Source organism: Silurus aristotelis (assembly GCF_946808225.1).
Source record: "Silurus aristotelis genome assembly, chromosome: 19".
NCBI classification, from domain to species: domain Eukaryota; kingdom Metazoa; phylum Chordata; class Actinopteri; order Siluriformes; family Siluridae; genus Silurus; species Silurus aristotelis.
The window spans coordinates 10,451,555-10,467,610 of record NC_139592.1 but is presented as its reverse complement, the minus strand read 5'-3'; the positions used below and the strand labels follow the sequence as shown (position 1 = coordinate 10,467,610).

The 16,056-nt window shown below is 40.5% G+C and overlaps 1 protein-coding gene across 2 annotated transcripts; it reads left to right on the top strand.

Annotated features, from left to right (window-relative positions):
- The first annotated feature begins 468 nt into the window (after positions 1–468).
- On the top strand, positions 469–15,975 carry uba1 (ubiquitin-like modifier activating enzyme 1). Of its 2 annotated transcripts, none has more exons than XM_083570008.1 (26): positions 469–940; positions 4,879–4,995; positions 5,977–6,035; positions 6,141–6,309; positions 6,548–6,682; positions 7,616–7,722; positions 8,047–8,137; positions 8,337–8,469; positions 8,577–8,674; positions 8,763–8,909; positions 9,359–9,535; positions 9,705–9,812; positions 9,921–10,001; positions 10,083–10,235; positions 10,672–10,837; positions 10,989–11,185; positions 11,291–11,355; positions 11,481–11,676; positions 11,784–11,858; positions 11,962–12,151; positions 12,411–12,499; positions 12,619–12,711; positions 14,146–14,337; positions 14,426–14,527; positions 14,607–14,707; positions 14,811–15,975. In XM_083570008.1, exons 2-26 carry the CDS (start codon positions 4,879–4,881, stop codon positions 14,944–14,946), a joined length of 3,177 nt encoding a protein of 1,058 aa, XP_083426134.1. In that variant the 5' UTR covers positions 469–940; the 3' UTR covers positions 14,947–15,975. The 2 variants fall into 2 exon arrangements, with proteins under 2 accessions (XP_083426134.1, XP_083426133.1); XM_083570007.1 differs by lacking the exon at positions 469–940 and adding an exon at positions 2,925–3,236.
- The last annotated feature ends 81 nt before the right edge of the window (positions 15,976–16,056 follow it).

Genomic DNA, 16,056 nt, shown 5'->3' with positions numbered 1-16,056 from the left:
TTTACTTAATTACGTCAGAGCCCAAACTTATTTACTTTAACTTGAGTAAAAAAAAAGTATAGTCAGTACTTTATCAACTTTTGACTTTTAAACGATGATTATATCTACTTCTACTTAAGTGAAGGATTCGTGCACTGTTGCCATCTCAGCTACAGTATGCATACTTGCTAAAATAAATTACATTTTCTTATAACCAAATACGCAATACAAATATACATACAAAAATTTTATCTAGCTGAGTGCAACATTGTGCAATTTTTTTATGTGAAAAAAAAATAAACCCCATGTATACAACTGTTGTTAGATATATTACAGGAAACTTGCCTTACCCTAAAAAACACGTTAAATTACATTTTGTTTTAATTGTACTCCATCGAATGTGGCACTCATTCCTGGAGAGCTGCTTACTGCGTTTCCCGCCATGCTTAGCGGATAAAAAACTATGGGTGAGTTCATGTTGAGATGGGCGGGGGTGTTCAAAAAGATTGCAGAATAACGTATGGTGTTCTTCATAGTTTATCATAGAAGTACACATTATTTTTTAACTACAATAAAATAAATGTAATAACGAGTCCCATATAAGCGGGTTCGGCTCCTGAATTTAGTGAGATATCTATTTACATTTTTGGTACCCATCCCATTTTTGAGCGTTGGTCCGCTCTCGAGTCAAACTCCGCACATGTTGCTGGTCGGCTCTTGAACAACTGGTGAGCGGTGCTCGATCTGAGAGTGAAGCGCTAACGGTGCAGCAGCTGTAGGCGCGCAGTCGGTCCGTCTCTCTGCACAGATTTCCCCTTAGGCAGCTCTCGCCTTTTCCACAAACAACCAGCTACATATAAACCGTTTGTTTTAGTTGCTTTTCTTTCGTTTTTTTTTCTCCAACCTTGAGAAATATTTGTGTATTCAGTACCGTGGAAAGGCCTGGGTAATATCGGATGTGGTGAGTTCCTGCATACTTCTGTGTCGAGCTAATGCTAGCTGGCTAACGCTTTCTATAAGAATACATTGTTGCAGCTTGCTAGCTAGCCGCACTCACTCAAACCTCTCGGGCGTGAATGCACACACTGCTAACCGGCTAGTTGGCTCTTTTTTTGGAAGACTCCAGCCTGTGGGTTTGCTGTGCCCTTAAATGAACCACAGCCGAGCGGTTGTGTGTTTGAGGGATAAAAGTGACCCACGCACTGGTTTATGGCTCAGGATTCATTTATTCGGGAATAATCCCTAAATTGGGAAGGCACGCTAGCTGAGCGAGCTAACAAGCTGCCTTTTTCGGCTTTATGTGGAGCCAGTTGTACCGAAGCGAACCTCGTTGGCTAACAAGCTAACGTATGCTTTGCTTTTTCATGCTCAGTGAACTGGTTCGCTTTCTTTCTGACTTAATCAAATAAGCTGCCTATCCACCGGCTCGTTTACAATTCCCACCCGCGTTTATGGCAGTGTATCCGAATAATAACCCGAACAGAGGAGGGCGACTGAAACGGGAGAAACCCCCCCCCCCCCCCCGAAAAGAGTTGTAGTTTTGCTTGTAGTTTGAATAAAAAACAACACCCGGCGGTACTTTTTAAAACCGTGTGAATTGTAGAACCGCGTGGATCTGCTCTTCATTTGTGGAGCATCTTCTACCCAGTGTCGTAAGCGGAACCCTGATCTTGACTCAGGGAGCAGATCGCGTTCAGAAAAGGCCGATGGAGTTCGTGCAGGTGTCTGCGAAAAGCATCAATGTTTTCTTTGGGGGGGAAAAAAAGAACCCCAGCCCAGAAACACCATAGGGAACCTGGGCCTTTGTCAGAATCCACCGCCCCCTCCCCCAACCAGCACTATTTAACACAAAAATATAAGGATAGGGACATATCATTCCCTGCTCTCTTATCCTGCCGGGGTTTTTCCAGTCCATACCTCGGGCTTTGTGTGGATGACTCCCATAAGATACGATGGTCGTGCATGTAGAGAAAGTTCTACCCACAGAAGATAACTGTCTGCGTTGATGGCAGTAATGTTTTCATCTCAAATAAAACAAGTGGTGTGATACCTTCTAGGCAGATTGTTGATGGGTTACATCATCAGCTTTAAAACACCCCCCCCCCCCCCCCCCCGCGCGCGCTTTGTCTAATCAACTCTCTTATAGCATGCATAATGCTCGTTTCAACCCATGCCCTAGCCCCGTTATTTATTTATGTATATTAGTTACGTCTTTATTCTCTCTGGGGTCATTGGATGTGATGCCACAATGCACATTGCTCTGTTTTTGTTCGAAGGGGTCGTAGGTCCTGGGGTCTTGCCATCCTTGAACTTGATGTGATTTCTGAATTTGAATTGAATGTGACTGTGAATTACATTTAGAAGTGGATAAAAGCTTGAACCCATACTGCTGATTTAATCTGTGCTCTTTAGTTAATAAGTACTCATGTATTAGGATGTAATGGCACAAAAACCATGGGCAGGCTGCAGGTCCCTGAGGACTGGGTTGGAAGGCTCCGATTCAAATCCCTACAGTGTTTGTGTCTCCGGTTTCAGTGTATTTAATACATTTACACAGTGCTGAGAATTAAACACGTTTTAGATACTTATAGAAACACAAGTGCTCACAGTAATAATGTTTGTAGCTCGTAGTTAAGGAACACGTGGTCTTGCAGATCATTTTACTTGGTTAAAATCAGGTCAGAATTAAATGTTTGCAGTAGATATCAGTGCACATGCCACTTTGTAAAACATGATTCGGAGTAGTAACAGTTCGCTATGTTTTTGTACAATAACGTGTGTGCTTGTACTACATCATTTCACAGCTGTATGGTGTTATTATTTGTCGCTGTGCACATGAATAATGAAACATGTGGTGTGTTTTCGCGGTGACGGTAGTTATTTTCGGAAGTTGAAGCGCCACTGACCAATGAACGGCAGCTGTATCCCGAGGCCCAGCCTCTTCCGGTTGAGTACTGACGAAAGGCTCCTCCCCTGCGCTGCAGCTGCCATTTTGGTTTTGTTCCGTGCGTTGAAGTGAAAGCAGGATTGCGCTTAGTTACACGGTGAAGAGAGCTTTGGACACGGTGACTCGGCAGGAAAGCGACGGCGGGACTTTTCGGCGACTGAAGCCAAATGATTTATTTTTTAAAGTGACTTTGTGGTACAGCTCTTCGTTGTTGTTTTTTCTCTCTCAAGCCAGCAGATTCGCATTGTCGACGTTTCACACGCGGATCGGTTTTGCCGACACTGAGAGTGGACAGAGAGAAGGGTTATTGGTAAGAGAGAAACCATTCAACGCTGCAACTTGGTGCTGTTCGTTTCTTTCTCTTATGCTGCTCAATTTCTGTTCTGTGAGTGTTTAGAGATGAGCAAAGCTCACACACGGACATATTTGCTTAGGGCACCTGGCTCGATGTTTAAAAAAAAACAACCAAAATTCGGAAAGTTTCGTTTTTCGCTGCTGTGATTAACAGTCAGGAGGTGGCTGGCCAACTTCGCTAGTGCAAGTGCGCTAGCTAGGCCTCAAACCTGAGTCAGAAAACTGCATCTGTCTCTAATGTATGGAGCTAGCATGTCAGCTAAATCAGACTAGCTGCGGATTGCTTTTCTTTTCGCCCGATTAAAAGGACTAACCCTGATTTCAGTACCCCACCTAGCCAAAGCTAATGTACAGGGTTAGCATGGGATCTGACTATCTCGCGGATGACTTATCTTTTTTTTTTTTTTCTCTCTCTTTCTTACCGACAAACGAGTGCCAGGCAGAAATGGGGAGAAAAGCGAGTTGGCAGAAATGTATAAAGAGCAGGTGTAAGGTTGCTGCTGATAAATACTGTGCCGTTCTGTTCCGCATTGCCGATTTTAATGTCGACAGCTCATTCACCTCAGCCGCTTTCACATCCCGTGGCGTATAAGCTTGTCTCTAAATTGCGACATATTTTTTGTATTTTTATTTTAAAAGTCGAACAGCTCGTTGTCGTGTTGTGTTGTACTGCGGATTTTTCCTCTTGTTCGTTTCGGTGGCACGGATTTTAATTTCAGCCTTGTCATTTTTCATATTCATGTCCGGTTCCGGGGAGGAAGCGGCAGTTTTCCGAATCTGCTCGAAAAGAATCGTGAAACGCATACCATGATGATCACGTCAGGATTTATTAATAGGATTCATCATCATTGTAAAAGTTGGTCGATCAAAGGTGGCTACTGAACATGAGCGGTTTTGATGAATCAGGGTTTTTGTGCAGGCATACTGGGCGAGTCTTTCTTCGTAAACAAAAGCGTTTCTGTCCAAAGGCTATTTATAGCAGGTTGGGCACCTACAGTCTGCGGCACAGTGCAGCCCCTGCCCTGGGCTCAGCACTCAGGCGCTCACTGTGCTTTTAGATGATGTTAAAAACCATGAAACATGCAGCTCTTTAAATTTTTTTAGAAATTTTTTTTTTTTTATCAAACTTGATTTAAATTTTGCTATCCACTGTTTTTCTTTAGCATGAGCACTTGAAACCCCTGGTCATATTTTAATCAACATTTTATATTTGACTTTTTCAGTTTGTTGGTTGTTTGTTAAAGGAACTGTCCAGTCCTGAACGCGGTCACCCAGGATAATTCTGATTAAAGACCAATGCTAACACCAGTTCACAAGGCCACTGACCTATTTCCAGGAGTGTGCAAACTGCTGACCCAGTGGTGAAATTAATTTCAGGCTTGATTTGGGCTATGTTTCGAAGCAGGCAAAAGTCACAATACAAAAATCACACTTTGTGTTTATGTGGTAAAGCAGTAGTTTATTCATTCCTGTGCTCTTTAGTCAAAATTGTTAACTTTTCAGTTTCTATATACAAGCTAAACTCAGTCACAATAAATGTGTGATGCCTAAAATGTATTTTTATGTTGTGATTATTAATTTGTGTAATGGATTTGCAGATGTCCAGCTCGCCGCTGTCCAAGAAGCGTCGCGTGTCAGGATCAGAGACGAAGACGGGATCCCATTGCTCCTCCTCAAACTCTGTCAGAACTGAAGTGTCGCACACACCAGCTAACGTAAGTCCCCTTTATAATGGAGCTGCTCCATACCCTTCAGCTCATTCCCATAGTATTCTGTGTTGATCACAGTTTGTCTGTGTGAGGTTCAGTGGGTAAATGGGGTATTAAAGTGCCAATATGTGGTCTGAATTGTATATTTCAGCATATTTTTTGGGCTAAGGTGGATATGGCTGAAAGGTATGACCCTGTAACTTTGGTAATTCAGATACAGGCATCCTAAATTGAACCCGTAACATAAGCATTAACATCTCACCTGTAATTTAATTCATTTTGAGTCTATTGCACTGTCATTTTATTTAAGCTTGATCAGGCACATATGGGTGTAAGTTAAAATCGTTGTCTTCTAGTTGTTGTGTAGTTTAGGGGAAAAAAACTAGTAAATATATCTAGTAAATATTTTCATGAAAGGGAAAGTTTGTAATACTGTGGTGAGACCTGTGATGTATGGTTTAGAGACAGTGGCATTGACTAAAAGACAGGAAGTGGATCTGCAGGCAACAAAATGAAGATGTTGAGATTTTCATTGGGAGTGTTGAGGATGGACAGGTTTAAAAACAAGTTAATTAGAGGGGTCGTGTTGGATACAAGGTGAGGAAGGCGCAATTGAGATGGTTTATTTATGTGCAGAGGAGGGACAGGGTATATCGGTAGGAGAATGCTGAGGATGGAGCTGCCAAGGAGGAGGTTTATGGATGTGGTGAGGAAAGACATGAGGTAGTTGGTTTGTAAGAGGCAGATGTAGAGGACAGTAGTGTGAAGACGGATGGTCCGCTGTGGTGACCCCTAAAGGGAGCAGCCGAAAGATGACCATAAACATTCATTATGGTCAATATTTAAATAATGTACATAATCGGGATTCTTGTCCATTTTTTTTATTTGGTAGGACTTCACAGCGACTGGTTCCAGTATGGTGTCCTGTTCTTCATATATTCAGTTTATATGTTGTAAACAGTACTTTGACTTTTTTGCTTTTTCCAGGGTATGGCAAAAAATGGAAATGATACTGAGATTGATGAAGGCCTGTACTCCAGACAGCTGTAAGTTCTACTTTCATTTACATTTCGTATCCATAGCACATTCATTCTATAGAGAGTCTGATAAATATCTACAGTCAGTCAGTGACGGTGGGTGATGGTTTTCAGGTACGTGTTGGGCCATGATGCTATGAAGCGCATGCAGAACTCCAACGTGCTGATTTCAGGACTGCGTGGTCTAGGTGTGGAGATTGCCAAGAATGTCATTCTTGGTGGAGTTAAGAGTGTCACTCTGCATGACGGGGGAGTGGCGGAGTGGAGAGACCTCTCATCACAGGTTAGTGCCGTGTCTGTCCGGCCGTCAAACGGGAACACAGACAGTATTATTTAGCATGTTCAGTTGCCATGACAATGATCAAACTGGTAAAGCTTTATCGGGTTAGTTGATATGTTAATGTTTTTGGCTAAAAATGTTATACATATGAAAGTGTAGCTCAGTCTATTTGAGGTTGACTGCATTAAGTTTCGCCATATAGATGTGGTATGAATCTCAAACCCTGATTGTTGTGTTTTAGTTTTACCTGCGTGAGGATGACCTCGGGAAGAACCGTGCTGATGTCAGTCAGGGAAGGCTGGCAGAACTCAACAGCTACGTTCCTGTGACATCTTACACTGGAACTCTCACCAATGACTACCTGACACAGTTTCAGGTACTGCACATGCAGTCTTGAAGCATATCACCTGTATTAAAGCAGAAAGCTTTGTGCCATGTCCTGTCCAAATAATGGCAAATATTTTCATTTTTTAATAAACTTATGTGCCAGTTATTCATGTAAAATTAAATTAATCATAAATTGAAAACCAAATTTGTGGAAATTTACATAATGAAACGTTAAAGATGCTCTAAGTGAGAAATTTATTGCCATGTAATTAATACTTACCAGCATGAGACATTAGAGCATAAACAATGTTTTTAAAATACAAAACAAGTTATAAAATTGGTTTATATGCAAGTTGCTGATTCAAAGCATTTTTAACTTCTCTAGAACAGGCCAAAGTAACAGTATAGTTTTTACACTTATTAAGCAGAGGCTTTTGGTTGCTTTCCTGTAAAAATGTCTGTGCATTTGCAAGGTGCCTTTACTTTGTGCTGACTGTTGCATCAGCTTTGTACATTTATTTTAACCACACTCTCACCTCTTTAAAATTTAATGCATTGCCATCTGACTGCTCTCATGTTACTATCTGTGCAGTATGCTGTTTTCTAGTATGATACTAAACACATGCACAAATCTCACCAGGTAGTTTTGTATTTTCAAATGGTGGTCAAAAATGACAATCGTAGGTCAATGAAAAGAGCATTTAGTGAAGGTTAGACATTTAGCTTGGTAAAAAAAAAAAATGGAGCACGCCTCACCGTTATTTTCCAGGACTTTTTGTTATAAGGACTGAATGCGCCAAAAAAAAAAATTGCACCATGTCTGCCTGATTAATATTAAGTATGACTGATTTATAATCTACATGAACAACCTTTATTTAGATAATTGGAAAAGGCTTTAGAAGCAGGACTTGTTCAGTATGTTTTTTTTTATATACATATATAAATCCTATATAAATATCAAAGTAAATGTATGTTGATGCAGGTGGTGGTGCTGACCAACTCTACACTTGATGAGCAAAAACAGATTGGTGACTTCTGTCACAGCAAAGGCATTAAGCTGATCATTGCTGACACACGCGGATTATTTGGGTAAGAAGGTATTTTGGAGCATAAACTAAACATAGCTGAAAAACTGATTTGTCCTGTTGGATATAGACTGTCCAAATTTTCTTGTTCCTATTTACCTACTGTTTTTGTTTGCATTTGGTTTTATTTAGTTCTTCATATTTATAATAAGGACAGGTTATCAATAGATCACAACCTAAAAAAAATATTTGATTGTAATTTATAAATATTTCTCTTAGTATACTGACATCTCATGCATATAGAGATTTTTTTTCTTTATGAAAAATATTTAGATCTTGAATGACTGTTGAAGTTAAGTTTTTTTTTTTTTTTTTTTTTTTTCTGCAGGCAACTTTTCTGTGATTTTGGGGAGGAAATGACTGTATACGACACCAATGGCGAGCAGCCTCTAAGTGCCATGATCTCTATGATCACAAAGGTAAAAATTGTCAGTTTGTTCTTTCTCAAATTCAAATTTTACAGTAACAAAGACTAATAAAGACACTGACGAACTTTATGAGCAGCCATTATTCCCACATATTACATTGTTAGGCTGCGTTGTGTGTTTAGTCTATTTTTCCCAGCACCAACTGTCTTCAATTGTGGAACTAAAAATGAGCGTGGCTGTGTATTTTCAGGACAGTGCCGGTGTAGTAACCTGTCTGGATGAAGTAAGACACGGTTTTGAGAGTGGTGACCACGTCACTTTCACAGAAGTGCAGGGTATGACTGAGCTTAACGGATGCCAGCCAATTGAAATTAAAGTACTTGGTGAGTGTGTTTTCGCTGCAAGCAAATAAAATTAGTAATTTCTGAGAATTTTAATACTGCCATCTGACAAACGCACAGCATGTGAAAATAGTCATGTCTCTCCACAGGCCCCTACACTTTCAGTATTTGTGACACCACATCTTTCTCTGACTATGTGAGAGGTGGTATTGTGGCACAGGTTAAGATGCCCAAAAAAGTGGCTTTCGTAAGTCAAACTCTGGTTTCAGCTGACTTAAACACGATTGCAGTAAGTGTCTTGAATCACATTGCTCACGTTACCTTTCCAACTGCAGAAAACATTTTCGTCATCGATATCTGAGCCCGAGATTATGCTGACTGATTTCGCCAAGTTTGATCGTCCTGGCCAGCTGCATGTGGGCTTCCAGGCTCTGCACGCCTTTGACAAGAAACACAGCCGTTCACCCAAACCGTGGAACCAGGTCCGTCTGCTGTTTTCTTTTTTTTTTTTATACTATTTTTTAAATTATTTTATTATTTTTATTCTGCATAAGAACCAAGTGATGACAAACCCAATATTTAATTATTAGTAGAAAAAAAAAAATGTTTTAATACTTATGTAGGGTGCATTTATATACAGAACTAAAATGTTCATAGTTATTGCATTCCAAATTTGTTGGCACTGGAGTCAAATTACATAGGACCATAGGAAACTGCTTAGCACTGGCACTGTTTGGTCATTTTGTATACTGTTTAATGGAAGTTTAATTGTATTTAAAACTCATTTGCAAATGGCTTTTCCTAATTTATTGTTTTTTTTTATATATATCTTTATAGCCCCTAAAATAATTATCTCTGTGTACTGCTATGATTCTTGCTGATTCTTGTTTGAGGTGCAGCTGACTCAGCAGATGTTTTCTGTCCCCTGCAGTCAGATGCAGATGAGCTGGTTGCCCTGGCAGAGGAGTTGAATGCAGCTCAGTCCGGCTCTGCCAAGCAGGAGGAGGTGGACAAGGCACTGATGAAGAAGCTCTCCTGTGTTGCTGCTGGAGACTTGGCTCCAATCAATGCCTTTATTGGTGGACTGGCGGCCCAGGAGGTTATGAAGGTAATAAAGCTTGCTGTTATGTTCATTTACTTCTGTGCCACTGCAGATCTGACTGTGCTTCCCATATTAGAGATGTAAAATGTTGCATATGATCATAACTGTTTGATCCTCAGTGAAGTTTTTGCCCTTGGGGGAGTTTTGTCATCAGAGTCTATCTTTATTCTTACAGGCTTGCACAGGCAAATTCATGCCCATTTTGCAGTGGCTGTATTATGATGCACTGGAATGTTTATCTGAAGATGAGGAGGTACTTCTCACGGAGGAGGAATGTGCACCTGTAAGTTTGAAGAATGTTTTACCCTTGGCTTTTTGCCACATGCTCCATATATTTGTATATTGCACAACATATACATGAACAATGAAGTTTCAAACTCATTTTCTGTAGAGAGGCTGCCGATATGATGGACAAATTGCTGTTTTTGGCACCAAGCTGCAAGACCTGTTAGCCAAACAGCGCTACTTTTTGGTCAGTTTTTCTTATTTTCACTTAAATTATAATATAAGCAATTCTTTTTTTGATTGTAATAATAGCCTGTTGTTATTTCAGGTGGGTGCAGGTGCTATTGGCTGTGAACTACTAAAGAACTTCGCTATGATGGGTCTGGCCAGTGGGGAGGGCGAAGTCATTGTTACTGACATGGACACTATTGAGAAATCAAACCTCAACCGCCAGTTCCTTTTCAGGCCATGGGACGTCACGGTGAGCGCCAAATTAAGCACACCAGGTTTTTGTAATATCTCTTATGGCAGTGCAAAACCCTGCACCTTTAATTTGGTAAAATGACAATTTATTGTAACAACATGCGTGATGTTACTTTCAGTTGGTCTCATTAAAACCGCAAATTTGCAACTGTCTGTTTAGAGCGTTACTAAAATTATGATTTGTGGTTAAAGCCTTGTACCATGTGCCTCTGCTTTGTGCATTTTATTCCCTGGGAACTTCTCTACCTTCTCTACTTCTCTACACACATGTATGCTGAAAAGTGAATGTGTTTATTTTACTGTTCCGTAATTATTTTCATCGAACTCCAGGGTCCTTATATAACTTGGAACTTTTGCATTGTGTGTTGGTAACTTTAGGCAATAATAACAAGAGGTGATGATTGACTTATGTACCATTTAATTCTTACGAGCAGAAGATGAAGAGTGAGACTGCTGCTGCTGCCGTGAAGCTGATGAATCCATCTATCCACATCACAGGCCATCAAAATCGTGTTGGGCCAGACACAGAAAAAATCTATGATGATGAGTTCTTCGAGAGCCTTAATGGAGTGACCAATGCCTTGGACAATGTGGATGCACGTGAGTATAAATAGAGACGTTTCCATTATGGAATGATTATGAATTCAGTGTTAATTAATTGGCTGTTAGTCATCCTAAATGTATAAAGTAGGAGACAAACAAAACTCAGTGATTGGTTAGTTAATGAACCTCTCTTGTGTATTTCCTACAGGCATGTATATGGACCGCAGGTGTGTGTACTACCGTAAACCTCTGCTAGAGTCTGGTACTCTGGGCACTAAAGGGAATGTACAGGTAGTGATCCCCTTCCTCACCGAGTCTTACAGCTCTAGTCAGGATCCCCCAGAGAAATCCATCCCTATCTGTACACTGAAGAACTTCCCCAATGCTATTGAACACACGCTCCAGGTACGAATTTTCCCAAATGGATGCTTGTGTTGTCGTTCAGTTTCTATGGTCACTGGCCAACTGAGTTTAATTTCTTATTTGTAATTTCTTTGGCTCCTTTCTCAGTGGGCTCGTGATGAGTTTGAGGGACTTTTCAAACAGCCTTCTGAGAATGCCATGCAGTATTTAACGTAAGTCATTAATAAAAGTCTTTGGTAACAGTTCATCTTTTCTCTGCTGTAGTTTTAGTGTCAGTTCTGCATATATTACATGGACGACTTCTCGTTTTCATTTTGTTAACTTGACCTGCTTATAGAGACCCGAAGTTCATGGAGCGCACGTTGAAGTTGCCTGGTGCCCAACCCGCGGAAGTCCTGGAGGCTGTCTATAAGAGTTTGGTGTCTGACTGTCCTCGTAGCTGGGATGATTGCGTAGCTTGGGCACGCAATCACTGGCAGTGCCAATACAGTAACAACATCCGCCAGTTACTGCACAACTTCCCTCCTCATCAGGTACTGTGTTCTCACATCTGCTTCAGTTGAACAATACGCCCTTACATTCAGTTACAAACACCTTTTTAAATAAATATTAAAGTACAATTTTTTTGTTTGTTTCTCAGCTAACAAGCTCTGGTGCACCTTTCTGGTCAGGACCCAAAAGATGTCCTCATCCTCTGGATTTTAGCACCAGTAATGTGAGTGTCTGTCTTCCCTGATGCACAACCACACGAAGACTCAACGATGTGTTGCCACCTTGTTAACAAGTTAATCTAAACGTGTTTATTATATCTGGCTTAGGATCTGCACATGGACTACGTTATTGCTGCAGCCAACCTGTACGCCCAGACATATGGCCTGCAAGGCTCCACTGATCGTGAAGCTGTGGCCAAGCTGTTGCAGAATGTCAAAGTACCAGTGTTTACCCCTAAATCTGGAGTTAAAATCCATGTATCTGATCAGGAATTGCAGAGCGCCAACTCCTCAGTGGGTAAGGACTTTAGAATGAGTTGACTGCTATGGAACATATCCCCTAATCTAAACCAAGATTAATGTAACAGGGTTTCTGCAAGGGCTCAAAGTAAAAATTAAAAAATGTAATAAAAGATTTTAAGACTTGCTTAAGGCCAGTTGCATACAACAGTCGTGTAAAAGGTCTTAAAGTTTTACATTTGACTGAAACCTGTAGAAAATTTGGTAACAGAATGTCATATCTTGTGTAACAACTCCGTTTTCTCTTTTTTTCTTAGATGACTCAAGGCTTGATGAGCTGAAAACCCTCCTGCCTTCTGTAGATGCAGCATCCCAGTTTAAACTCTGTCCCATAGACTTTGAAAAGGTGCAGCAAACATTTTTTTGTATACAAAGTTTTTAGGGTGAGGTGTTTTTTTTTTGTATTTTTTTTTTTTTTGTATAAATCAATTTGAGTTTTTTTTTGTTTGTTTTTTTTACATTCAGGATGATGATACAAACTTCCACATGGACTTCATAGTAGCAGCATCCAATCTCAGAGCAGAAAATTATGACATTCCTCCAGCTGACAGACACAAGGTAAGTAGTAATTAGGGTTGCAAAGGATTTTTTAAAATTTTGAGAAACTTATGTAAACTATATCATATACAAATAAACCTTTGGTTTGGTCATATGCTGACATGCATGCAAACTAATACAGATTTTTTAAAATGACATTGTTAGTACAGTTTTGTTGCACAGGTACTTGGGGTCAACAGTGCAAAGTAATGGAGAGTGTGTGTTAGAGAAGGGAGGAAAAGAGTGCAGGCAGGGTGGAGTGGGTGGAGAAGAGTGGCAGGAGTGATTCGTGATAGAAGAGTATCTGCGAGAGTGGAAGGGAAAGTTTATAGGACTGTGGTGAGACCTGCGATGATGTATGGTTTAGAGACAGTGGCATTGAGTAAAAGACAGGAGGTGGCACTGGAGGTAGCAGAGCTGAAGATGTGGAGGTTTTCGTTGGGAGTGACGACGATGGACAGGATTAGAAATGAGATTATTGCGCATGTATGACGTTTTGGAGACATGGTGAGGGAGGTGTGATTGAGATGATTTGGACATGTACAGAAGAGAGACGTAGGTTATATCAGTAGGAGAATGCTGAGGATGGAGCCACCAGGAGGCAGGAAAAGAGGAAGGCCAAGGAGGAGGTTTATGGATGTGGTGAGGAACGACCTGCAGGTGGTTGGGGTGAAAGAGGCAGCTGTAGAGGACAGTATGAAGACTGATGATCCGCTGTGGCGCCCCCTAATGGGAATAAGAAGAATAGCTTACACAGCCAATGGAAGTTTTAAACATAAGTTTGTAATATTTATTAGGGCTGCAGCTATCGATTATTTTATCGAGGATTAAACTGATAAGTACTTTTTTCTTTAGTTAAAAAACTATAGTAAATATACAAGAGAGAATAAGACCGGTCTCTTAAAATGAGCATTTGTATTTTTATGTACATTCTTCATATATAAAAATATACAAGTTACGTTAAAAAAGGTTAAACACACCGTGCAGTGTTTTCTCGCCCCTCTCTGTTTTCTCCCCGTTTTTTATTTTGCAATGTTGTCTTTACCTTGGCGGGTAGGGCGTCAGTAATCCGTGGGGAAACACAATGCTCTGTGTGTGGTTAAATGAACAAAAACACAGCATCAAGGTGAAGTTTACCCAAGGATTTTGTATGCAGGATTAAAAAAAATTGTGCACGTGTGCATATATGACGGGTAGAAATTCAACTGAAAGTGCATTGAATCTGGTTGTTTTAATCAAGATTATCCTGCAAAAAAAATAGTTTTAAACTACATTTAAGTTTCCTGTTATCGGCTAAGCTGCAATTTTGTAAGTTGTTTTTAATTCCAGGCTCGAAAATCCCCATAATTTTTTGCAACCTTAGTAGTAAGTGGCTTTTCTTTAGACAAAAAAAGGCTGTCAATGGCCATAGCATATTTGTGATAAAATTGTTTCTCTCTCTTTTTTCATATACAGAGCAAGCTCATTGCTGGTAAGATCATTCCTGCCATCGCCACAACAACAGCTGCAGTCGTCGGCCTGGTGTGTCTGGAGCTGCTCAAAATCGTTCAGGGTCACAAGAAGCTCGATTCGTATAAGAACGGCTTCATGAACCTTGCCCTGCCTTTCTTTGGCTTCTCCGAACCCATTGCTGCTCCCAAGCACAAGGTATGTTTTTGGAGTTACGCTGACAAGTTGGGTTAATGATCCGGACACTTTTAGGGTGTTCATGCAAATATCCTTGTTTATCTTCTAGTACTATGACATTGACTGGACGCTATGGGACCGCTTTGAAGTGAAAGGCATTCAGCCAAGCGGAGAGGAAATGACACTCAAGCAGTTCCTAGATTACTTCAAGGTATTTATCCCCTTTATCTCTTGTCTTGACGTATCTTTTCGAACATCGAACCACTCATTCATGTTTATGCGCTCCTCAGAATGAACACAAGCTGGAGATCACAATGCTCTCTCAGGGCGTGTCCATGCTCTACTCTTTCTTCATGCCCGCTGCCAAGCTCAAAGAAAGGCTCGAGCTGCCGTGAGTATTTTCCACGCAACAGAGAACTTGGATGCAAATTGAATGGATAGTCTGTTATTAAGTAGTAACAATTGTCATCTCCCTTCTTTTCTTTTTCTTCTAGCATGACTGAGATAGTAACGAAGGTGTCGAAGAAGAAGCTGGGGAAGCACGTTAAAGCACTTGTGTTCGAACTCTGCTGCAACGATATAACCGATGAGGATGTGGAGGTGCCCTACGTCAGATACACCATTCGCTGAGAGGACGTCCAAGGTGGAGGGAAAGGGGATACTAGTGGATTCGGAAGGTGGATTAAAAATTCAAATGGTGCTTGAGGAAACTAAGGGGCCCAAAGTAAAAAAATAAATAAATAAAAAATAAACCAAAACATAATAAAATAAAAAGGTGATCATAAAATATGGGGTGGTTATTGACTGCAAAACTTTTTCTTTAAACCCGAGTTTGACCCCAGGGGTCATATTTCTGCATTTTTAAATGTTTTCTAGGCCTGTTGGCACGGATGAGAGAAATGTGGAGGAGATGTGAAAGTGCACCTTTTTGCGAATGAGTGCTTTGACTAACTGTTATTTAAATTGGTTGTAAAGCTTCAGCACGAGTAGATAAACCTGCTCATCAGCACTGTGTGTAAAAAAACAAAAAACAAAAAAAAAAAAGCTTGTTTTACCCAGTGTTTTGTTGCTTTCTAACAGCGTCTTACCCTTTCCCTCGTTGATGGGCAATGTCTCGCTTTGTTTTTTAATCCCAGTCATGCATATGGTATCCAATTGAATGAGGGCAAAATGATAATTCAAACTGGAAATGGTCATATTTCAATGTAAGTGCTTTAATCTTTCCCCTCACTTGCTGACATCATTTGATAAAAACATTAGTCTTGCTGTGGATTATATTTAATGGCACCTTAAACACATGCTGAAAAAGAAAGGTGTGGGTGGTGTTACTTGACCAGGTGTTACTTCTGGTTTATGTCTCAAGGCATGTTCCCCTCACGCTGACTCATTTTTCCCTCCATGGGTCCAGTTGGTGTGTCTTCTTTGCTTCCCTGGCTTATCTTCAGGTCAGGGATATAGAACCTGCACATAACCTGTATTTTGTTTTGTTTTTTGAGGGGGGTGGGGAGGGGGGATGGTTGTCATGGCGCACACCTTGTAGGACAAACTCTGTTCTTTCTACTTTGTTAACCTTCAAGTGACATTACAGTAAAATGTGATTTTATTCTGTAATGGGAGCACTTAGTCTGATTCTGATAGTGAATAAAGTTGTAAAAGATTCTTCGTCTTGGCCTTTTCTTTTTTATTTGTAGTGCTGTGTATGAAAAGAAATGGTCAAAGTGGATGTTTTTTTACCTAATG